The sequence below is a fragment of the Panulirus ornatus genome, chromosome 56, assembly GCF_036320965.1.
Source record: "Panulirus ornatus isolate Po-2019 chromosome 56, ASM3632096v1, whole genome shotgun sequence".
NCBI classification, from domain to species: domain Eukaryota; kingdom Metazoa; phylum Arthropoda; class Malacostraca; order Decapoda; family Palinuridae; genus Panulirus; species Panulirus ornatus.
The window spans coordinates 15,794,665-15,819,557 of NC_092279.1; the positions used below are offsets into that span (position 1 = coordinate 15,794,665).

General features: G+C 54.0%; 1 protein-coding gene across 12 annotated transcripts in view; it reads right to left on the reverse strand.

Annotated features, from left to right (window-relative positions):
* The window catches only part of LOC139765935 (cell adhesion molecule Dscam1-like), a 301,572-nt gene that overhangs the window by 115,205 nt on the left and 161,474 nt on the right, over nt 1–24,893 (reverse strand). For all 12 annotated transcript variants that reach the window (XR_011716761.1, XR_011716762.1, XR_011716760.1 and 9 more), the window contains exon 4: nt 21,552–21,747. Coding sequence is in view for 9 of the 12 variants with exons in the window: in XM_071693916.1 (XP_071550017.1) it covers nt 21,552–21,747 (196 nt within the window). In the remaining 3 variants the exon portion in view is untranslated. The remainder of the gene's footprint in view (nt 1–21,551; nt 21,748–24,893) is intronic.

Below are 24,893 nucleotides of genomic sequence, written 5' to 3' on the forward strand. Positions count from 1 at the left end.
CACGGGGAGGCGCTGGACCCCCGGCTCTCCCACAGCCCCGCCTGAAGTCTAATTAACTGAACTTGTTGTGGGTGGGTGGAGGGAGGGAGGGCACCGGGACTTCTGCTAGCTACCCAACCCTCCTCCTCACCACATTGATTCCCTCACTCCTAGTCACAACCACTCCCTCCCTCACCACTCCTCCCTCTCCCTCACCCCTTTTCTCACATCCCCTCTACCTTCCTTCCTCCTCCTCCTCCTCTTCCTCACTCACGAGTGTTGCTCTTCCAATGCCTCCCTCAACCCCCACCCATCCCTCCTCCTCTCCTTCTTCTTCACCCCCCACCCGTCCTTTCCCCTTCCCACAACTCGCACGGCGTCTGACCAGCAGTCGCAAGTTTACCTTAAGTCTATCGAAGCTGAGGAAAGCGTTAAGCTGCTTCATCTCCGGAGGAGGAAGGGGGGTTTGGTGGGAGGGGGTTTACGGGGAGGGGGTTTGGCGGAGGGGGTTTAGGGGGCAGGGGGTTTGATGGTGATAACCCAAGGTAACCTCACTGCCCTCTCCACGGACTTGAGGGGACCTGAAGTACACTAGAACCACAGCAGAGGTTTTATAAAGGTTCAAAACAAGATTAAAGGAGGTTCAGAATTGGCTTAATACGGTTTTGAAGAGTATACACCACTGGTTCACCAAGGCTGACAGGAGGTGTAGATAAGCTACACATAATGGTTCACAGCGGTTCGAAAAGGATCTGGAGGTTCGAACGTGGTTGAAACAACGGGTTTACAGAGGTTTCCAACGGGTTTACAGCATAGTCCACCCTGGCCCTGTGACCCTCCCTCGCTGGAGCTATAAAGATAGAGGCCCGGGCTAGCTAGGCTCCTGGGGATGTCCAGTGCTGCATGAAATCTTAATGAGAGAGAACTTTGTGGCGCGCGCCTCTCGTTACGGAGATATCCCGGCCGTTCTCTGACGTATGACGCTTTCCTCTCTGACGTTCACGGCTGTCCCGTGACGTCCGACGCTTTCCTCTCTGACGTTCACGGCTGTCCCGTGACGTCCGACGCTTTCCTCTCTGACGTTCACGGCTGTCCCGTGACGTCCGACGCTTTCCTCTCTGACGTTCACGGCTGTCCTATGACGTCTAAGGCTATTGTGTGGGTCCCAGAACTGTTCTATGGTGTCCGGAACTGTTCTGTGAGTTCCAGAACTGTTCTGTGGCGTCCAGAACTGTTCTGTGAGTTCCAGGACTGTTCTGTGACGTCTGGAACTGTTTTTGTGAGTTCCAGGACTGTTCTGTGGCGTCCAGAACTGTTCTGTGAGTTCCAGGACTGTTCTGTGGCGTCTGGAACTGTTCTGTGAGTTCCAGGACTGTTCTGTGACGTCTGGAACTGTTCTGTGAGTTCCAGGACTGTTCTGTGACGTCTGGAACTGTTCTGTGAGTTCCAGGACTGTTCTGTGACGTCTGGAACTGTTCTGTGAGTTCCAGGACTGTTCTGTGACGTCTGGAACTGTTCTGTGAGTTCCAGGACTGTTCTGTGGCGTCTGGAACTGTTCTGTGAGTTCCAGGACCACTCTGTGACGTCTGGAACTGTTCTGTGAGTTCCAGGACTGTTCTGTGACGTCTGGAAGTGTTCTGTGAGTTCCACAAGCGTTCCGTGACTTCTGTATTCGTTCTGTGACCTCCGCAGTTGCTCCTGTTACCTCTGGGGCTGCTCCGCACCAAGCCAGGGTTTGTTCTATCATGTGTCTACAACTGTGCTGTGGTAACCCAGGTCCTGGTTCGTGGGGTTTACAGCTGTCTCCTCCTCCCCCAGACACAAACAGCTGATTCCCGGCGTTATCAACCGTCTCTTGATACCATTTTCGATTGATTCTGCAGCCTTCAAGGACGTTCCGTCCCCTACCCAGGTCCTTTCCATGGCCCTCCAGGTGTTCTGTGTTCATGCGTTTCTTCGTCTCTTGTTCCGGAATGCATCTGCCGTCTGGGATGTCCTTTTTGTCCCTTTTTTTCATTTTCTAATTTCTATTTTTCCTCATCGTTGGACGACCTCGCTGGGCGCGGCTGTCGGCACGGACAGGGGGGGGTGGCTATTTTAGGTCGACCAGCCGTCACTGTGGCCCACACGGAGGGAGGGTCCTCGAGGACACGGAGCTGGTGACTGAAACACGAGTGTCCCTTGAGGCGCAGCGGTTTCTGCTGCACACGTCTGCCCCCGACAGCTGATAAAGTAAGCTGCGTGTGTTTCCTGAGGAGCCTGAGGGGGGAGGGAGGGTTAGAGTGGGGAAGGGAGGGAGGGAGGGAGGGAGGGAAGGAGAGGGAGGTGACGGAGTTTTGGAGTTACTTCGGGAGGAGGAGGAGGAGGAGGAGGAGGAAGGGGGAGAGGAAGCCTCACTTTACTACACCTCCAAACACCTGTAATATTCAGGGTGCTTCAGAGGGGGAGCTTCTGGTGTTTATGTGAGGTGTGTGTGTGTGTGTGTGTGTGTGTGTGTGTGTGTGTGTGTGTGTGTGTGTGTGTGTAAGAAAGGTGTGTGCTTGTGTGTGGGCAGGTGCGTGAGACGGTGTAAGGGAATGCACTTGAGAGAGTGCGTGGTCAGGTGTATCAGAGAGGGTGTAAGGGAAAGCACGGAAGAGAGAGAGAGAGAGAGAGAGAGAGAGAGAGAGAGAGAGAGAGAGAGAGAGAGAGAGAGAGAGAGAGAGAGAGAGAGAGAGAGAGAGAGATAAGCGCGTGAGTGTGTGGAAAAGTGTAGGACAGTGTGGCGGAAGGTACGTGTGAGAGAGTGTGTGGGAGGGTGCGTGAGTGGGTGTGTGGGAGGGTGCGTGAGTGGGTGTGTGGGAGGGTGCGTGAGTGAGTGTGTAGGAGGGTGCGTGAAGGAAGAGTAACTGGGAAGGTAGTTGAATAGCGGGCTCAATTTAGAGGAACAATATGAGAGTGATGGAGCGGTCGTGAGGCTGTGGTGGAGAAGACTTGGATAGACTGTTGGAGCTGTGGTGGAGATGTAACGAGGTGGTGGTGGAGGAGAAGATAGCAAATGGGACTTTGGAACAACGGGAGGTAAATGTAACACGGCAACTACTGAGTGGTTAGGGCGTACCGGGACAATCCCAGTGGAGATGCAGGGGTAAAACAAATACTTGGTGGAGGGAAGACAACGGCCGACTGGTGGAGCTAAGGTGGAGAAGGATCGGTGGTGGTGGTGGAGGAGAGTCAGTGGTGGAGTAACTGATACAGGACAGATGAGGACCAAGAGGGACACAAGGGTAATTTGATGAGAGACCCACTTTCCCCCTTAGACCGCAGTGTTGGGTTCTCTTCTTCGTTCTTCTACAGCTATTACTCTGGTTTCTGCTGTGTCCTGGGTCTCGCGGCCTAAAAGAGGTCTCGGTCTCGCGGTCTCCAGCGGCCAGAGACAGGGAGGGGTATTTACTGCCTTCTGTACGTGGTTAAGAGACACATCGGAGGACCACTAGGAGAAGCATAACGTACAGACAACAGGGAAAAGGGGCGTCGTACCCACACGGAACGGAACGGGACGTAACGGGAGACGTGGAACGGGAGGTAAGAGACAGGACACAGACGTGGAAGGGAACAGACAGATGGAACAGCCATGGGAGAACCAATGGAGCTCTTATCTTATCAGGACTAGCGTTGCACTATTTTAAGAAGCCACACTCCCTCCCCCACTCCCTCCATCCTACCACACTACTTCCTCCCTAGCTTCCCCCCCCCCCCCAACCACCGCCCACTCCAACTCCAACATCCCCACCACGCCGCCAGTTCCCCCACTCCAACTCCAACATCCCCAACACGCCGCCAGTTCCCCCACTCTACAAGCACTCCCATACCCCGCCGTTTCCCCCTCCCCCCGACTCAACCCCACTCCACTCCATCAGTTCCCCCGTGGCTACCATACCCCCCCCCAGCCAGGTCTAGAGTTGGGGAGGGAGGGGGGAAGGAATGTGTGTGAGAGGTGGGAGAGTTGGGAGAGGGGAGGGAACAAATCCATGCAGGGGAGAAATGTGTGTGTGAGAGAGAGAGAGAGAGAGAGAGAGAGAGAGAGAGAGAGAGAGAGAGAGAGAGAGAGAGAGAGAGAGAGAGAGAGAGAGAGGCAACCCCATTGTTTCACGCTACGATCCGGCGCAAACTTTTCGTGATTAAAGTTACAACAGTATGTGAACGGCCACAACGGCGGGGGATAACAGTATGTGAACGGCCACAACGGCAGGAGATAACAGTATCTGAACGGCCACAACGGCGGGGATAACAGTATGTGAACGACCACAACGGCAGGAGATAACAGTATGTGAACGGCCACAACGGCGGGGGATAACAGTATGTGAACGGCCACAACGGCGGGGATAACAGTATGTGAACGACCCCTGAGCACGATGGCACGACTCGATCAGAGCGCCACGATGGGTACGACTCGGCCACAACGACACTCACCTTAAGCGCGGTGGTACGACCCTTGAGCACAAGGGGTGTGGGAGGGGTACGACCTATGAGCGAGACGGTACGAGCCTCGAGTCGTACCGCCGTGTGCAAGGGTCGTAACGCCATACCCAAGAGTCGTACCCTCCTGCTCGAGGGGCTGGAGGCGAAAGCCTTCACAAGTCTACGGAACCCACGCTCAACGTTTAACTACCTCACCCTCCACCAGAGGGACGGCCAGTGGCTCGACCTCGACCAGAGGGACGGCCAGTGGCTCGACCTCCACCAGAGGGACGGCCAGTGGCTCGACCTCGACCAGGGGGACGGCCAGTGGCTCGACCTCCACCAGAGGGATGGCCAGTGGCTCGACCTCGACCAGAGGGACGGCCAGTGGCTCGACCTCCACCAGAGGGACGGCCAGTGGCTCGACCTCGACCAGAGGGACGGCCAGTGGCTCTACCTCCACCAGAGGGACGGCCAGTGGCTCGACCTCGACCAGAGGGACGGCCAGTGGCTCTACCTCCACCAGAGGGACGGCCAGTGGCTCGACCTCGACCAGAGGGACGGCCAGTGGCTCTACCTCCACCAGAGGGACGGCCAGTGGCTCTACCTCGACCAGAGGGACGGCCAGTGGCTCTACCTCGACCAGAGGGACGGCCAGTGGCTCTACCTCGACCAGAGGGACGGTCAGTGGCTCGACCTCGACCAGAGGGACGGCCAGTGGCTCTACCTCGACCAGAGGGACGGCCAGTGGCTCGACCTCGACCAGAGGGACGGTCAGTGGCTCTACCTCCACCAGAGGGACGGCCAGTGGCTCGACCTCGACCAGAGGGACGGCCAGTGGCTCTACCTCCACCAGAGGGACGGCCAGTGGCTCGACCTCGACCAGAGGGACGGTCAGTGGCTCTACCTCGACCAGAGGGACGGCCAGTGGCTCTACCTCGACCAGAGGGACGGCCAGTGGCTCGACCTCGACCAGAGGGACGGTCAGTGGCTCTACCTCGACCAGAGGGACGGCCAGTGGCTCGACCTCGACCAGAGGGACGGCCAGTGGCTCTACCTCCACCAGAGGGACGGCCAGTGGCTCGACCTCGACCAGAGGGACGGCCAGTGGCTCGACCTCGACCAGAGGGACGGCCAGTGGCTCGACCTCGACCAGAGGGACGGCCAGTGGCTCGACCTCGACCAGAGAGGACGGTCATAACCCACCGAACAAGGAACACCTCAACTCTCCCCCCGGTGCGACGGGCAAGACACAACAGATCAAGAAGACGAACCAGATGACACAGAGATAAAAGAAATAGGCTCGACCTCGACCAGAGGGACGGCCAGTGGCTCGACCTCGACCAGAGGGACGGCCAGTGGCTCGACCTCGACCAGAGGGAGGGCCAGTGGCTCTACCTCCACCAGAGAGACAGCCAGTGGCTCTACCTCCACCAGAGGGACGGCCAGTGGCTCGACCTCGACCAGAGGGACGGCCAGTGGCTCGACCTCGACCAGAGGGACGGCCAGTGGCTCGACCTCGACCAGAGGGACGGCCAGTGGCTCTACCTCGACCAGAGGGACGGTCAGTGGCTCGACCTCGACCAGAGGGACGGCCAGTGGCTCTACCTCGACCAGAGGGACGGCCAGTGGCTCGACCTCGACCAGAGAGACGGTCAAAACCCACCCGAACAAGAACACCTCAAACCTCTCCCCCCGGTGCGACGGGCGAAACACAACAGATAAGAAGACCAACCAGATAACCACAGAGATAAAAAAAAAAAAAGAAAGAAAGAAAAACTAGAGTTCCAGGTGGGGAGGGAGGAAAGGAGAGACATAAGAAAACACATTGGAAAAAAGTGATATTAGGACGCAAAGTACAGCCGGAGGTGCACCTCAAGTGCCAAGTCCAGGGCCTCGTCCGTCCTGGGCCGGGGAGAGGAGTGACGTAACAGAGGAGACGTGAAGAGCCGTGACGGGTGATGTCCCTTACCCTGACGAAGAGACAGAACCAGTTCGGTTTAACCCCTTGAGCACGGAGGTATACGACCCTTGAGCACGGCAGAACGACCCCCTGAGCACGGCGGTACGACCCCTGAGCATGGGAGGTACCACTATTACTACTACTACTACTACCACCACTACTACAACAACAAGAACTACTACTACTATTACTACTACTACTACTACCACAAGTACAACAACTACTACTACTACAACGACTACTACTATACTACTACTACTACTACTACTACTACTACTACTACTACTACTACTACTACTACAACGACTACTACTATACTACTACTACTACTACTACTACTACTACTACTACTACTACTACCACAACTACAACAACTACTACTACTACATCTACTACTACTACTACTACAACGACTACTACTACTACTACTACTACTACTACTACTACTACTACTACTACTACTACTACTATTACTACTACTATTACTGCCACAACTACAACAACTACTACTACTACATCTACTACTACTACTACTACTACAACGACTACTACTATACTACTACTACTACTACTACTACTACTACTACTACTGCTACTACTACTACTACTACTACTACAACTACTACTACTACTAATACAACTACTACTACTACTACTACTACTACTACTACTACAACGACTACTACTATACTACTATTACTACTACTACTACTACTACTACTATTACTACTACTACTACAACAACTACTACTACTACTACTACTACTACTACTACTACTACTACTACTACTACTACTACTATTACTACTACTATTACAACTACTACTACTACTACTACTACTACAACGACTACTACTATACTACTACTACTACTACTACTACTACTACTACTACTACTACTACTACTATTACTACTACTACTACAACAACTACTATTACTACTACTACTACTACTACTACTACTACTACTACTACTACTACTACTACTACTACTATTACTACTACTACTACAACAACTACTATTACTACTACTACTACCACTACTACTACTACTACTACTACTACTACTACTACTACTACTACTACTACTACTACTACTATTACTACTACTACTACAACAACTACTATTACTACTACTACTACCACTACTACTACTACTACTACTACTACTACTACTACTACTACTACTACTACTACTACTACTACTACTATTACTACTACTACTACAACAACTACTATTATTACTACTACTACCACTACTACTACTACTACTACTACTACTACTAATAATAATAATAATAATAATAATAATAATAATAATAATAATAATAATAACAATAATAATAATAAGAGCACCATCAGTCCACGACAATATGATAAAGATTAATACAGTAAAATTCTCTGTGAGACAGGCAGATAATGGCGCCGGGTCAGGCTGGCCCGAGAGGTAAGAGCAAATTCTTGTATATTATTTCTTTTTTCTACGTTTCCCGAGTGAAAATATACGACACACGTGTGAATTATTCATGGCGATTATTACTTGGTTCTCATCAGTTCAAATGCCGGACTTAAACTTCATTTAGGCTCAGAATATATATATATATATATATATATATATATATATATATATATATATATATATATATATATATATATATATATATATATATATATATATATGTATATCCTCGCCGAAAGAACAATTATCTGGAGACGTTGGAGATGGTCTCTGCTGCCTTGTCTCTCGCCACACAGGCCTCACGAGACGTTGGTGATGCTCTCTGCTCATTGTCTCTCGCCACACGGGCCTCACGAGACGTTGGTGATGGTCTCTGCTCCGTCTCTCGCCACACAGGCCTCACGAGACGTTGGTGATGGTCTCTGCTCCCTGTCTCTCGCCACACGGACCTCACGAGACGTTGGTGATGGTCTCTGCTCCCTGTCTCTCGCCACACAGGCCTCACGAGACGTTGGTGATGGTCTCTGCTCCCTGTCTCTCGCTACACGGGCCTCACGAGACGTTGGTGATGGTCTCTGCTGCCTGTCTCTCGCCACACGGGCCTCACGAGACGTTGGTGATGGCCCCTGCTCCCTGTCTCTCGCCACACGGGCCTCACAAGACGTCGGAGATGGTCTCTCTGTCTCCCCTAACATAAACAATGGTTTGCGACGGCTTTTGAAGGGGCAGGGAAAGAAATCCCATTTTCTCTGGTGTCTTTTTATGGCTTCCCCTTGTGGATTCCTTTCCCTTTTCCCCTCGTATACTCTGCGGATTTTTCCCCCCCTCTGTCACAACCATGTAAAACCTGCAGGGGGGGGTAAAAATGCTTGATCGTTACCGTCAACATTAAGGCAGTTTAAGCCTCTTTGTCCGGAGGTGAGCGTCGACAGTAATGATGATGATCACTTTGTAGAGTGCAGAGGACTCTTGGGGGAGGGGGGGGGGGGGGGAATGGTGGCGGGGTGGGGGGGGGGAGGGGGAAAGGTGGCGGGGTGGGGGGGGGGAAGGTGGCGGGGTGGGGGGGGGGTGAAGGCAAGTACAACCCACCTACCCTCAACCCCTCCCATCACCCACCACTACCAGCGTCACCCACCCACCCACACACACATACCAGAGGCGGGATGAGACCTTGGTACTACGTCTGTGGTATGAGCCTGGGTATGTGGCTGGTCTGTTGCAAGACATGGGGGCCTCCTGGGGGTGGTGTGTCTCCAAGATATGGGGGGTTCTTGAGGTTGGTGTGTCCCTAAGATACGGCGGCCTCCTGGGGTTGGCGTGTCCCCAAGATATGGGAGGTTCTTGAGGTTGGTGTGTCCCCAAGATATGGGGCCACCTAGGGTAGGCGTGTCCCCAAGATATGGGGGGTTCTTGAGGTTGGTGTGTCCCCAAGATATGGGGGCCTCCTGGGGTTAGTGTGTCCCCAAGATATGGGGGGTTCTTGAGGTTGGTGTGTCCCCAAGATATGGGGCCACCTAGGGTAGGCGTGTCCCCAAGATATGGGGGGTTCTTGAGGTTGGTGTGTCCCCAAGATATGGGGGCCTCCTGGGGTTAGTGTGTCCCCAAGATATGGGGGGTTCTTGAGGTTGGTCTGCTGGGCGGACTGGATGTACGACCTGGAGGCTTACTCTACCATCCAAACCCCTGGGGGGGAACCCTTCCCTCAGCATCCAGACACTGGGGGGAACTAAAACCCAGCATGCAGACACTGGGGGACTCAACCCAGCATGGAAGCACTGGGGGAAGACTTCTCCCATAACACCCAACCGCTGGGGATCTCCCCCAAAACATTCGTACCCAAGACCCAGGCCTAAGGCTCCCCTCCTTACCTCCCTCAGCCTCACAACCCCCCCCAGCCAACCACATCCCCAGGTTGGCGGAAGTGATGTAGATATACGAGATAAGGAGGGAGTTAACAGAGGCCGTAAACCCCCTGGTCGGAGCAGGCAAGACACGGCCGTAGGGAGCAGTGCCCCCAGCAGACAGCCTAACATTTCACCAGGCAACATGGACAACCGTTTAAACCTGCCACAGGACTCACAAAAACGGGGCGAAGGGCCGGGATAATGTGCAATGGACGCGCGGTACAGAGACGGAGGGGTTTCTTGTGGTGTGGTGATAGTGGCATCGGCGGTGATAGCGGTAGAGCGGTGGTGGGAGTGACTGGAGGGGGGTTGGAGGTGATAATGATCAACGAGTGAAGGTGGTGGTGGTGGTGGTGAGGGATGGTGGTTACGATGGTGCGATGGTGGTGGTGGTGGTGGTGGTGGTGGTGGTGGTGGTGGTGGTGGTGGTGGTGGTGGTGGTGGTGATGGATGGTGGTGGCAGTGGACTGGTTCTGTGGTGTCGGTGGTAGCAGTGCTGAATGTGGTAGCAGTGATGGCTGAGATGGTGAAAGTAAAGGTGGGAGATGTGGTAGTTGTGGTCGACGGTGGTTACAGGAGGAGTCGTGGCGGTGGTGGTGGTAGAGGTGGCAAGAATCCAAGTGGGGTGTGAGTAAGGTATGAACTGATGGAGGGGTTTAAAGCCGGCCTTGTGGAATAAGGGATGAAAGGATGATGGGGTAGAGCGGGGTCCGGCTGGAGGGTACAGCTGGGAGCTGGCTACAGTCTCTAGAGCGGTACAGGGAGGAGGACGAGAGGGAAGGAGGGAGGGAGGATAGATTACGGGGATGGTGGAGCAGATGGAGGGTGGAGGACCGGTTTAAGGGTAGGGGAAGAGGACCTGGAAAGCCTTTTTGTGGCTTGATCTAATTACTGAAAGTTTAAGAGCGAGGTTTAAGTAAGAGAGCGAGGCGAGGCGGGGAGCTGGGGTCTGTACAGGAGGCTCTTGCCTCACTGGTGAGGAGGACCTAAGGTCTGGGAACTCTGCAGTAGGCCCCTGTCTCATTGGTGAGGAGGACCTATGGACCAGGATCTAAGCAGCTGGTTCCTACCTCACTGGAGACGTGGGCCATAGGTGACTACCGCCGCGGGAAGCACCAGTGCGCCACCTCAGGTCGTGGACACAACTGTGAGAAGCCGTGTGCAGCAGCAGAGCCACAACACAGTCCTGTACACGTTGTACTCTGGGCACCGTGAGGGCGTGTACTCTGGGCACCGTGAGGGCGTGTACTCTGGGCACCGTGAGGGCGTGTACTCTGAGCACCGTGAGGGCGTGACTAAGGGACCCTGCAGGAGGCGTGTAAAGTTCCTGCCACATATACCACAGTCGCGTTCACCCTTCCTCCAGTGTTGCATCAACAACCATACAAGTGAACCAATGCAAGTAAACCCAATAAGCTTAGAGTACACCAGACAATAATGAGAGTACCTCTGGCTACTGTAAACCACTTGTACCCTCTCACCCCCCCCCCCTTCCCTCCCTCACATTAGTCATGAATTATGATCCGTCTCTGAAATTTCACAGGACTAGATCTCAAAGTGACCCAGTTCTCTGACGTCTCACAGAGGGGAAGTCAAAGTTACTTGGCATGATGTGTACCTTGCACACCCTCGACCTCCCCCACAATCCCTGGAGGTAATGAGGTAATTATGATAAAGTCAATCCTCATCTTCACTTTTCCTGTGTGTTATTTCTTTTTTTTTTTTTCTTTTCGTTATTTGTTTGAAGTAAAACTGAAACGTGTTTCCTCGGCTTCAGGAGTTTACAGAGACACCTTAGGAGGTGGCTGTGGAGGGTCGAGTCCCTGGGCTGTGGACCATGCGCGTGTTCGACCGTCGACCATACAGGTGTTCGAAGCCGTACACAAAGGATCCTTCGACCATACAGGTGTTCGAAGAACTACACAGAGGATCCCTCGACCATACAGATGTTCGAAGCCCTACACAGAGGATCCCTCGACCATACAGGTGTTTGAAGCCGTACACAGAGGATCCCTCGACCATACAGGTGTTCGAAACCCTACACAGGAGATCCCTCGACAGCTGTCCTATGTGTATACATAAGCTGCATCATGTCTGCTGATTTTCAGAAATCTCAGTTTCAAATCCGATTTTATTCGCAACTCATTGGAGGGCTAATGTTACAGGACTTACAGAGGATATTATCCATTTATTGTCATAAAGTAATTATCAGAGGCTAAGCACCAGATTATCCGGGTAATTTGTATAAATTTCCAGCCTAACGATATATATATATATATATATATATATATATATATATATATATATATATATATATATATATATATATATATATATATATATGGAGACGAAGAGCCACGATATCCTTCGATCAGGCTGGGTGCGTGAGCAAGTGAAAATATCCGACGACACGAATATAAACGAAGAATTTTGACAAGGCAACAGAGAGTGACACTCACGCCCTGACATCCTGATACCGTGACTTCCTGATACCCTGATATCATAATATCGTGACTTCCTTACATCCTGATATCGGGTTGTAGCCAGGGTTGTGGGAAGGACATGCGCACGACACGCCCGTAACTCAACTGGAAGCGTTGCCCCAGCGTGCACGCTGCTGCTGAGAGAGCCTCTTCCCTCTCCCCTCCCGAGAGCATAGCGTCGGCGTTGAACGCTACGGGGGGGGGGGGGGGGGGGACTACTACTGGCGCCAACCGCCGTGCACGTTGGGAGTGAGGGGAGGGGGTTGGAGGGTGGTTGGCTAGGCTGTATAGAGACACCACCATACCCGTCCTTTCCCCCTTCCCCTCCCCTTTCCCTATCCTCCTTCCTCTCCCTCACCCCTCCCCTCCCTTCCCCTCCCTCTTGCCTCACGCTCATATGAGCGGGTGAGACGAATGAAGAAGATGTCACATAACGACCACACTCAGACAGCGCCGCTGACATACGCGGCCCACCATTAGCTGACGCTATAATTAGCTGAGCTGTGGTGAGGGCGGGAGGAGGGGAGGGAGGACCAACGCTAGAGGAGGGAGGGTTGTGTGGGGGGGGTGGTTAGGACCCTGCTGCCTTGCTTAGGGGGAGGGAGGGAGGGAGGGAGGGAGGGAGACGGGGCTCTACTTGGGGTATGGGGTGGAGGGGGACTCCTCCTCCCTCACCTTACATTGTTCACGGCTTCCTAACTTCCTCCCCCGTAAACCGGGGAGCGGAAACGGGGACCCCCTCCCCACCCGTATCATCTCTTCTTCCCCCTCTTCCTCCTCCTCCTCCTCCTCCTCCTCCTCCTCCTCCTCTCCCCCCCGGACGTACGACCAGGCCTTAATTCAATGGTGGCAGGACTTCGGCACCAGCCATGCATGGTGCCAGAGTAGGTGGCTGAGGAGGGAGGGAGAGGAAGATGGTGGGGGAGGGGGAGAATCTGTGGTGCCACACTGGCGGGTTTGGTACCACAAGACCCTGGCAGCGATGCAGGATGCCAGACTAGGTAGGGGCGGTGGTGGTAGTAAGGGGGGAGGGGTGCGGGGGGGGGGAGTGAGGGAGGGATGATCTGGTGTCACTGTAGGTGGTTAATACGGGGTCTGGTGCCACACTGGGTGGTGGTGGTGGTGACGGTGGCAGTGTGGCCGGTGGGACAGTGTGTGGTGGTGGGCGCACCGTGTAGGTGTGTGTGTGTGTGTGTGTGTGTGTGTGTGTGTGTGTGTGTGTGTGTGTGTGTGTGTGTGTGTACTACCGACACTGGACGTCAGGAGCACCTGCGATCATGCGAGGAGGACCTGGCGAGGTCGGACATCTGCTGGAGGAGAGCCCCAGTATCCTGCATCCCCTAACCTACTACACTGAGGAAGGCGGGACATGCGAGGGGAAGGACGCGCGGTGGAGCATTAAGCCCCCGCCAGAGAGAGGTGTGCGGATGAGGGTGTCACTCAGGGCTCCGCTAACGTCATCAGAGAGATAATGTCGCGTCTGATAAGTCCCACACTCCCTCCCTGAGCGCCGCAGCCCGAGACGATAAAGCCTTGCATGCGGTGCTTGGAGGGACATCAGGCATGGCGGGACTCGCCCAAATGACCCGAGAATTTTGCTTTATGGTTCCTCTCGTACATGAGGACCAGCGCCGGCCGCGGGGTTGGGTCGTCCCTCTTCCTTGTAAGTCCGTCCACCCGTGATACTGTGGCCACTTGGGGAGGGAAGGAGGGAGGTACGTACGTACCGGGCCTGGTGACCCATCGGGGAGATAGGTATTGCTTGCTGACCAAGTGGGGAGGTACCGTAAAGCCTGGTGACCAGGTGGCGAGGCACCGCAACGCCTGGTGACCAGGTGGGGAGGCACCATAATGCTTTGTGAACAGGTGGGGAGGTACCGTAACGCCTGGTGACCAGGTGGCGAGGCACCGCAACGCCTGGTGACCAGGTGGTGGGGAGACACCGTAACGCCTGGTGACCAGGAGGAGAGGCACCATAATGCCAGGTGACCAGGTGGGGAGGCGCGTACCATTATGAACGGGGAGGGTGTATGGTCTGGCCATGCAAGAGCCTTACCGTAGCCCTGCGGTTGCCATCACGACCAGCTACACCCACAGTGGTCCTTTGATATCTGAAGATGATGCAGAACTGTTACCACGAGCACAGATGTTACACACACTAACATGAGGGGCACAGATGTTATAGACACTGATGCCATGACAACAGATGTTACAGAGAGCGATGTCATGACCACAGGTGTGTCTTACAGCAAACAAGAGACCATAAAATGGAAAAGCCAGCATTTGACTTGCGTAAGTCAAGTCGAATGTCGTCTTAACTCGAGTGTACAGATCCTCTTTTCTATTTCTTCAATCACAGTGGAGTAAATGACAGAGGCGTTACGACCACTGAAACACACGACGTGTTACGACCACTGAAACACACAAAGCAACGTGAGAGACGACACAGACACACACACCACCAGAGGAAACCTCCACACGGCTCATAATCCGAGGACCTGGACGCCTTCCAGTATTCCTCACCTCTGGTGTCATGAGGCCTGGAAAACGAACCACCTCCCCTGCACGGAGGGGATTCACTCCCCTCCCCCCACACCACACACACACACACACACACACACACCACAAATGGCCACTAATTACCCAGGAACACATACTAACCTCCCCCAATCCCCCACCACCACCACCACAACCACCCACCTCCAGCTTACAACCCGGACGCGCGTCCCTGCCCGACGGCGATTACTAATCCCCCGACTTTGGTTATAATCAGAGGCGTGAGATGCTGCCGCTGTAATCCCCCGTAAATCCTAGCTTGTGAAGAGGATGGAAAGGGGATACAAGCGGGAATAACTCGAACCCATTTCCCCTCTACATCCGTCAGGGTATATCTGAACCCCATTCCCCTCTACATCCGTCAGGGTACATCTCAACCCCATTTCCCCTCTACATCCGTCAGGGTATATCTCAACCCCATTTCCCCTCTACGGCCGTCCAAGCCACCTCCTTCCCTCATCCCCTCTCCCCGTGTCTCCCGCTGATTATAATTTCCAGTCCACGGGCGCATTACCGCGAGGGACAAAATGACCGACTGTAAAATGCTGAGGAGGAGGAGGGAGGAGGAGGGGGGGAAGGGGGGGCCCGCGACTGGTGAGTGTGGGGTGTGGTGGGGTTGGGTGGTGTGTGGTGGGGTTGGGTGGGGTTGGATCCTGTCCTCGAGGGGAGGATTGGCCAGCGGGAATCTAAATGCTAAGTGAATGACTGGCCTGGGACGGGTAAGCTGATTGGACTTTGATTAGGAGGGTCTTGGGAGATGGACTGCATCCTAATCTAGAGGGGTGGGGGGGGAGGGACGTGTCTGTCGGCAAGGATTGGGGGTAGCGTTTTGGTGAAGGGTTCCACAAGCGGTGGGAGGGGGGGATTGGGAGAGATTCTGACCACCAAGTGAAAGGTGTGATGAAGTGCGTGTGTCAGGCAACACGATCCAGGGGTCATTTTGGGAGGATCTTCGAGGATGATTCGGAGGCTAATCAGATGAGGATTTACAGTAAGATTCGATCTTGATTGGAGGGAAATCTAGACTTCAGATTGGGGTATTGAGGGCAAGAATATTTAACGTGATAAGACAGACTTTGGTGAGCTCTTAGACCCTGGATTGGTGATTGGTTACCTTCAGGCCCTGGACGATTGGAACTTTGTAAGGAGACTAGTGTGGCATAACTCTGAGTGGATGTGATCCTGAAGATGGAATTTGATTGGCTAATCTTCCAGAAACAGACTCGGCTTAAAATTGGAAGGTTTTGTGATGGTCGAGTGCTGGATTAGAATATTTCTTTCGAGGGATTGGACACAGATTGGTGGAGAGTGATTGGAAGAGAAATTGTAAATATGTTCCATTTCCTCCCCTAATCATTAGAACATCTGCCGACATGTCTACACATGTCACCTGTTGTATGTATACATGTCACCTGTTGTATGTATACCAGTCACCTAGTATGTGTACAAGTCACCTAGTATGTGTAAAAGTCGCCTGCTATAAGAACACATCAGGTAGAGTGTGAGAACAGCACGCCTGGTGGTCGTCTTGTTCGCCTAGTGTGTGTACACGTGGTGTGGTAGACGAAGGTCTCGCTGGTGTACACATGATGTAGTAGACGCAGGACTCGCCTGGTGTACACATGGTGTGGTAGACACAGGTCTCGCCTGGTGTACACATGGTGTGGTATACACATGGTGTGGTAGACGCAGGTCTCGCCTGGTGTACACATGGTGTGGTGGGTGCAGGCCTCGCCTGGTGTACATATGGTGTGGTAGACGCAGGTCTCGCCTGGTGTACACATGGTGTGGTAGACGCAGGTCTCGCCTGGTGTACACATGGTGTGGTAGACGCAGGTCTCGCCTGGTGTACACATGGTGTGGTAGACGCAGGCCTCGCCTGGTGTACACATGATGTGGTAGACGAAGGTCTCGCCTGGTGTACACATGGTGTGGTAGACGCAGGTCTCGCCTGGTGTACACATGGTGTGGTAGACGCAGGCCTCGCCTGGTGTACACATGGTGTGGTAGACGCAGGTCTCGCCTGGTGTACACATGGTGTGGTGGGTGCAGGCCTCGCCTGGTGTACATATGGTGTGGTAGACGCAGGTCTCGCCTGGTGTACACATGGTGTGGTAGACGCAGGTCTCGCCTGGTGTACATATGGTGTGGTAGACGCAGGTCTCGCCTGGTGTACACATGGTGTGGTAGACGCAGGCCTCGCCTGGTGTACAAATGGTGTGGTTGACGCAGGTCTCGCCTGGTGTACACATGGTGTGGTGGGTGCAGGCCTCGCCTGGTGTACACACGGTGTGGATGGGACGCAGGTCCCGCCTGGTGTACACATGGTGTGGTAGACGCAGGTCTCGCCTGGTGTACACACGGTGTGGTGGGTGCAGGTCCCGCCTGGTGTACACATGGTGTGGTAGGTGCACGTCCCGCCTGGTGTACACACGGTGTGATGGGTGCAGGTCTCGCCTGGTGTACACATGGTGTGGTAGACGCAGGTCTCGCCTGGTGTACACATGGTGTGGTAGACGCAGGCCTCGCCTGGTGTACACATGGTGTGGTAGACGCAGGTCTCGCCTGGTGTACACATGGTGTGGTGGGTGCAGGCCTCGCCTGGTGTACACACGGTGTGGTAGGTGCAGGTCCCGCCTGGTGTACACACGGTGTGGTGGGTGCAGGTCACGCCTGGTGTACACATGGTGTGGTAGATGCAGGCCTCGCCTGGTGTACACACGGTGTGGTAGGTGCAGGTCCCGCCTGGTGTACACACGGTGTGGTGGGTGCAGGTCCCGCCTGGTGTGGCAGACGGTCATTTCGACACCTCCTGAGGACCCCGATGATCGGCAAGTGTGTCAACATCACATTTTCTTCTCTTTTTTTTTTTCCCTCAGTAAAAAGTTCAACAACAGAAGGAATGGCCAGAGTTGAACTGCTCCTCTGCACGAGAGCTGGCCACACCCTCCTTCCCCACTACCCCTTCTTCCTCCTCACCCATCCTACCTGATCCCAGTTCCCCCCATCTCCTCCTCCTCCTCCTCCTCTCCGGCTCCACCACAGCCCTGCCGCTACCTCCCCTCACCTGGCTCCCCGACAGCCCGATCACCACTCACCTTGCCTCCCCACGGCCCTAGATAACCTCGGGGCCGTAAGCCCTCCCCTCCCCTGCTGGGGAGATCTGACCTGCGCCACACACACACCCACACACACACCAACACACACATATACACACACACACACCCACACACACACCAACACACACATATACAACACACACACAAGGTAATCACTGAGGGAGGTGGTCCTCCTCCTCCTCCTCCTCCTCGTGAAGATAAAGAACAAAAATAGACACGAGACACTCACGACTTCCGACAGTCACGACTAACGAGCGTCGCTTCACACTATGTTCCTCCACTTATGACCGCGGGGGCCAACACGGCAGCACAGTACACCACTGATCCCGACTTTAATAACTGATGACTGGAGAGCCAGGGCTATAAACCGGGGCATGACAGCGCTACGCGTCACGACGGCACCGACGACACTTAAGGGCCATCCTCACTTGGGGAGGGAACGTCAGGAACGCCCCTGTGTCCCTGGCTAGGGGAGTCAGAATACAGAATTCGCAAATGATTTCGACATCTCAGCCTCGTTACGTCCATTAAAAAAACATGAAGAGCAATTCTAGGAAGGCAATTTAAATGACACTATAATTACAGGTGTGTGTGTGTGTGTGTGTGTGTGTGTGTGTGTGTGTGTGTGTGTGTGTGTGTGTGTGTGTGTGTGTGTGTGTGTGTGTGTGGCGGCAAAGGAGGAGGAGGAGGGGGAGGGACGCTACGCTCAGTACCCTGTTGCGACGAGGATGATGAATCGCTGACGTGTGTTGCCCCAAGACGACAAAGGGAGGGGAGGAAGGGGACACACACACACACACACACACACACACACACACACACACACACGTCCTCCTCCCTCCTCCTCCTCCTTGTCAGGGACAGGAGCTCCCCCTCCGCTACGATACGAGTTTCTACTTAACAAGTGACGGGTGTCGGAATACTGACCCGTCGAGGATCAACCGACCTCATCTGACCTGTCCCTTTACCTCCCCTTGATACAATAGGCTGTACCCCCAGCACCTCCCTTAACTCCTGTAGATGGTGAGACCGTTCTCCTTTACGGGTTAGGTCCTGAGTGTTGAGTCGGGTCGGGTTCCACTGCTAATAACACACGGTGAGAGCCGCTGGGGACAGACGGGAGAGAGAGAGGAAGAGGGTGGTGCCCGGCCACACGGTGAGAGCCGCTTGTGGGAGACGGGAGAGGTGAGGAAGGGAGGTGGTTCTGGCGGGGTCTTACTGGTCTGGTCTCTGCTCAGGCGTTGTCACCTCACTACCCCTCCTCCTCCCTCCCCTAACCCCACCCCCCACACGATCATCTTTCTTCTATTTTCAGAGCAGCTGGACCTGACGGGGGAGACGGCTGGAGTGACTCGTCTGTCCACCCGTCTCCTTCCACATTCTGCCAGTGAACAGTCCGTGAAACTATCGTCCAACTGACGGAACATTCGCCGTCCTTGACACCCTCCGCGTGATGGACGGGTTTGCCAGCAATCCCTTGTGGCAATGTCGGACGGAACCTGACGGGAAAGTAGCCTCACCCTCACTTTACCTGGTCACTAGGGGCGGCGAAGAGCCCCCAGCGGCGGAGGTGCATCACTAGGTCAGGGGTTCGCCGCTGGTCAATACACTCTCACGGTGATGTGTCACCAGGGAGTCACTGGTAGTGACCGGCACTCACAGCCAGGTGCCACTAGTGGCTGACTGGCCGTAAAAGGGGCCCCGCTCACAGCCACGTCCCACCAGAGGACTGGCTGGCAGTGAAAGGGCTCTCACGTGAAGCCATGTCCCATCCCTAGCTGACTGGCGGTGAAAAGGGGACCCCCCTCGCAGCCACGTCCCGCCAGAAGCTCGCTGGCAGTGAAGGGGGACCCCCGTGGTGCTGCGGCAGCCGCTTCTAACAACACGTTGTTACATCTTCCGCCCCAAGTCGGTTCCCCAGCCGGGGCCGTAATACCTGACAGCGGACACCAAATCCAGCTCAACGCGGGACTCAGAAACGGCGCGGGGGTACCTGACCAGCGGCGACGGTAAACGCTCCACCAAATCACATCTCCGGACACAAGCCTTCTGCATTGGTGTCCACATCTCCAAACATTTCTCCTGAATCGGAGTTTGTGTTGAAGCCTCCGACATTGTAAGTGCTTAAGCCCACCGACGGACGAAGAGCATCGGCAAGGCAGGCCTTACTACCCCCACCCCACCAGGCATACTACTTATTTCAGACGATGGTTTACGTTTGAAAGGGGCACAGTCTCCTCTCTCGCTGACTGTGGTACATAGGGCTGACTGGCGGTGAAAGAGGAGGGAGAGGCCCGACTGCACGTGAGTGGTAGCGACAGTCCTCGCACGGGACTGCACCACAAGGCTGGTAACTGCCTGGTAAACGCGTGCGGCGTACGGTAGTCATAGTCTTCCCCCCCCCCCCCCCCCCACACACACACACACTGTTGCCACATCCCTCACGGGTCCTGCCAACTGCGGGTCACCAGGGAGGAGGTCGCTGGTACTTACAGTATCGCTGTTTACACAGCCATTACTCTAAGTGCAGCAAATAAACAAGACGAGCAGAGGAGCTGGGAGAGCCAGGCACACCACCCTGCAGGTCCAGGGGGACATATTCATACATGGGAACATTACATGAGACCTCCATGGTACACACCTGTGCCACGGTGGCCGAACCAGAGGTTTACAGAACACACCTGTGCCATGGTGGCTTACCTAGAGCTCTATAGAGCACATTTGCGTCACGGTGACCCACCCCTGGGCTCTACTATGCACGCATCTCGACCACAGCACCGCCGGGGGAACACAGAGACACGTGCAACTCGCACAGATCGAGGCGGACGGACGAACCAAGAGCTCTTCCTCAGCCGAATGAAAAAAGCTGAGGCTTAATCGTTGGTACACATGTGTTGTTCGTTTACCGCTAGCTCAGTCCTCCTACTCTCTCTCTCTCTCTCTCTCTCTCTCTCTCTCTCTCTCTCTCTCTCTCTCTCTCTCTCTCTCTCTCTCTGTCTCCTCCTTGCCAACAGTGGCATTTGGCAGATCGATGTGAGACTCCGTCAGACGCATATAAACGCACCGTGAACCTCGCACAGCACAGGATCTATGGTAGCAGGTCATGGAATGATACTGGGAGACGATAAACACCACGAAGCCACAGTCCTATTCCTGTGTACTACACTCTTAGAGAGACGTCTAATTTAGTAAGATATTATGTCGCTACTTAACCACACTGTTGTTCTGTCGTTACTTACCACACTGCTAATCTCAGTCTTATGCCACCACTTGATACCAAGTGTCAGCGTAAGATCCGAAGTTGGACGTCGCTAGATTCAGAAAAAAAAGGACAAAATTAATCAACTACGAAGCTCAGGTTATGGACAATTTCCATAGAAAACGGGACGCAGCCCAACACGCTAGGTTACGGATCACAGGACGGCTGAGAACCTCACGGTATACATACATACTGTGGTGCCTGGATGTCCAGGCGAGTGTGTTTGGGGCTTCCAGTCTTCCATGGAGTAGTGTGAGGATTTCTAAACACAAGTGTGAACATAGGAACCCAGGGTGAAGTATATGAGGACGCCTGGACTACCTAGACAGAAGTGTGAGGTTCCTGGGGCCACCTGAGGAGACATGTGAGGGAGGGGGGGAGTTACTCACCAGCCCTGACGTGGACGGGGACGGAGAGGATGGTGCCAGCGGCGGAGGAGGCGCGGCAGGAGTAGGTGGCGGCGTGGACGGCGGCGGTGTAGGCGTAAGGCGGGAAGGGCAGGAACTGTAAGGACCCGTTGGCGTGGACGACCCTCACCTCCGGCACCTCCCCCACCACCTCCCCACCGCTGACCCACTCCACCATCTGCAAAAACGAACCATGATGTATGAGTACATTGGGGTTGGGTCGTGGGGGGTGGGGATGTCACGACCACGACCACGACCCCTGGAACACGACGGGGACGACCCTAGAGCACGATGGTGCGACACCTGGGTATGATGGCCTGGTCTTTTCGATCTGACCCCTTAAGGGTTGGGTCGTAGGCCACGCAGTCGCATCTACAGTCGTCCCGTCGTGCTCAAAGGTCGTCCCGTCGTGCTCGAGGGTCGTACCGTCGTTTTCAAAAGGTCAAATACAATATTCCAAGCCAATCTATTTATACATGAGGTCACTCCCGGGGCGTCTCCCTCTGAAAAACAACACGACAGGTTAATCAGGTCATCATCCTCGTACGATAATGATCCTGTGTTGTTAATTAACACGGTGGCTCATCTCCAGTCCATTAATACTGCAGGTTTAACATCCTCAGCTAATATACTGATATTGTGAGTTGCCCTCGGGTCATGAACGTGTCACACAACACCCTCCAGCTGGCACACCGACATGACTGGTCACTCGAAGCATCGGGTCACACCATCAATGACCGCCACACACACACACACACAACACACACACACACACACACACACACACACACACACATACACATACACACACACACACCGTGAATGGTCGACATATACAACAGACAGAATTATCTTTCACATCATCTCGTGAAGGAGACGATAGATGTGGTCTGAAACAAAAGTAAAATTGGGTAAAGAAGTGTTCAGGTAAATAATTACCCAAAAATACAGACAATCGAGTAAAAACTGATACAGCATACCATCATTAACAGAAAATGTATTTAATCAATCATTCCGGATAATACATCGTTTATGTAAAAAACTGATAAAGATACACTACATTTGAATGTTGCTGCATAAATACCCAACACAAGTCATAACAGTACAAACTGTTACAGCACAAGATACAGTGCATCTACTCTACAGTAAGGAAAGCCAGTGCAGAAGGCCGCGACAGAGTACAGAGAGCAATACAAGAGTACAGAAGACCAGTTCAGATTACAGACAACAAGCTCACAAGCCCAGAGTACAGACGACAGCCAGAGTGCAGACGACAGCCCAGAGTACAGACGACCAGCCCAGAGTACAGACGACCAGCCCAGAGTACAGACGACCAGCCCAGAGTACAGACGACAAGCCCAGAGTACAGACGACAAGCCCAGAGTACAGACGACAAGCCCAGAGTACAGACGACCAGCCCAGAGTACAGACGACCAGCCCAGAGTACAGACGACAAGCCCAGAGTACAGACGACAAGCCCAGAGTACAGACGACCAGTCTGGAGTACACATCTCCCATCCCAGAGAGGCAAGACCATCCCGAGCTCTGTAAACGTCTACGGCACTGGACCACACGTCACTGTCAGAGGAGCTTTACGACTTGCACAGTCAAGTGTTGGGCCTTTGGACACAGCGAGGTCCGAGCGCTGGATAAAAGCAAGTGATCAAATCTTAACATTTGTCGTCCTTTTGATCTGTTCATGTGGGGGTTGGTGGAGATGAGCACTCACATCTTGGTTCAAGTTTAGGTTATCCACTCGCTGCTACTTCAGGTGTGGGCTAGCCACTCGCTGCTACTTCAGGTGTGGGCTAGCCACTCGCTGCTACTTCAGGTGTGGGCTAGACACTCGCTGCTACTTCAGGTGTGGGCTAGCCACTCGCTGCTACTTCAGGTGTGGGCTAGCCACTCGCTGCTACTTCAGGTGTGGGCTAGACACTCGCTGCTACTTCAGGTGTGGGCTAGCCACTCGCTGCTACTTCAAGTGTGGGCTAGCCGCTCGCTGCTACTTCAGGTGTGGGCTAGCCGCTCGCTACCACTTCAGTTATGGGCTAGCCACTCCTCTGAGGCAAACCGTTCACTGTTAGCTCAACTCCCTCACCTCCCTGGCCATCATCTCTGGGACTGGCTCTCCATAAAATCTTACATCACCCGGGAGATTATAACCTAGGAGAAGGAGGAGGAGGAGGAGGACGCGGCAGAGGGGAATATCCATACGAGATTAATGACTCCTGTTGGAAGCCACTTAGCTGGAGCGTCTGATGATTCATTTCCATCCTTCCCTGACGAGTTCCGAACTCGGGGGAGAGACGATAAGTGTGAAGTGGTGTAGAGAGGATCATGGAATAAACTGAGGCGGTAAACCTGACAACAGCATTCTTCCCACTGACTGTCAGTCTGTAAACCCCAGAGGCCAAGGGGTGGCACATTAGGGGGGCGCTGTGGTCTATGTGGAGGGGTGAGCGGACGCGATGGGCCTTAGCCAGATCACCGGGAGGGTCTTGTCAGAAGTGACAGGACTTGGGGGGGAGGCGGTCCTTAGCCACAGCATGAGGAGGGCCCTATTAGAAGCGACACGACATGACACGAGCTCAGGAGAGGAGGAGTCGAGGAAGAAATAGCAAGACGTGTTAGGCCTGGGCGGAACAGAGAGGAGGACGTTCGGGGTTAACGAGGTTTGAAATAAGACGGCCCATAGGAGAGGAGAGGAGGGCCTGACACACGTGATGTGACGTATAGGACCATGACAAAGGCAGAGAGCGTGAACGTCGTCCCTTGGGGGGGAAAAGCGAGAGAGAGAGAGAGAGAGAGAGAGAGAGAGAGAGAGAGAGAGAGAGAGAGAGAGAGAGAGAGAGAGAGAGAGAGAGAGAGAGGAGGGGGACGTAGAAGTCCCTTGTCTGTGAGAAAAAATACAGGGGGGGGGGGTCAGTAGTAGGGAGACGGTATGCAAGGTTCTGATAGTTGGCTCAAGCGACGGAAGTGACAGGATATGTAGGGCCCAGAGGACGTGTGGGGCCCTAATGGGTATCAGAGGACGCGTGGGGCCCTAATGGGTATCAGAGGACGTGGGGGGACCTTGGACTAGTGGATGATAGTCTAAGGCTACACTGGGAGAGTTCATAAGTCGGACTCCGCTTTCGACTCGAGTATATGAGATAAAACATGCAGAGCCAGAGCATCCCTAACGTGGGAGCGGTACTCCATATAAGCACGCATCACTCCTTTGGATAATCGGACCAGTCACTCAGAACTTTAGGCATCCGAACCGGGATCTCAGCTTTTTAGTTGACAGACTTAGGTATCTGAGAAATGTGGTGATATTCAGGG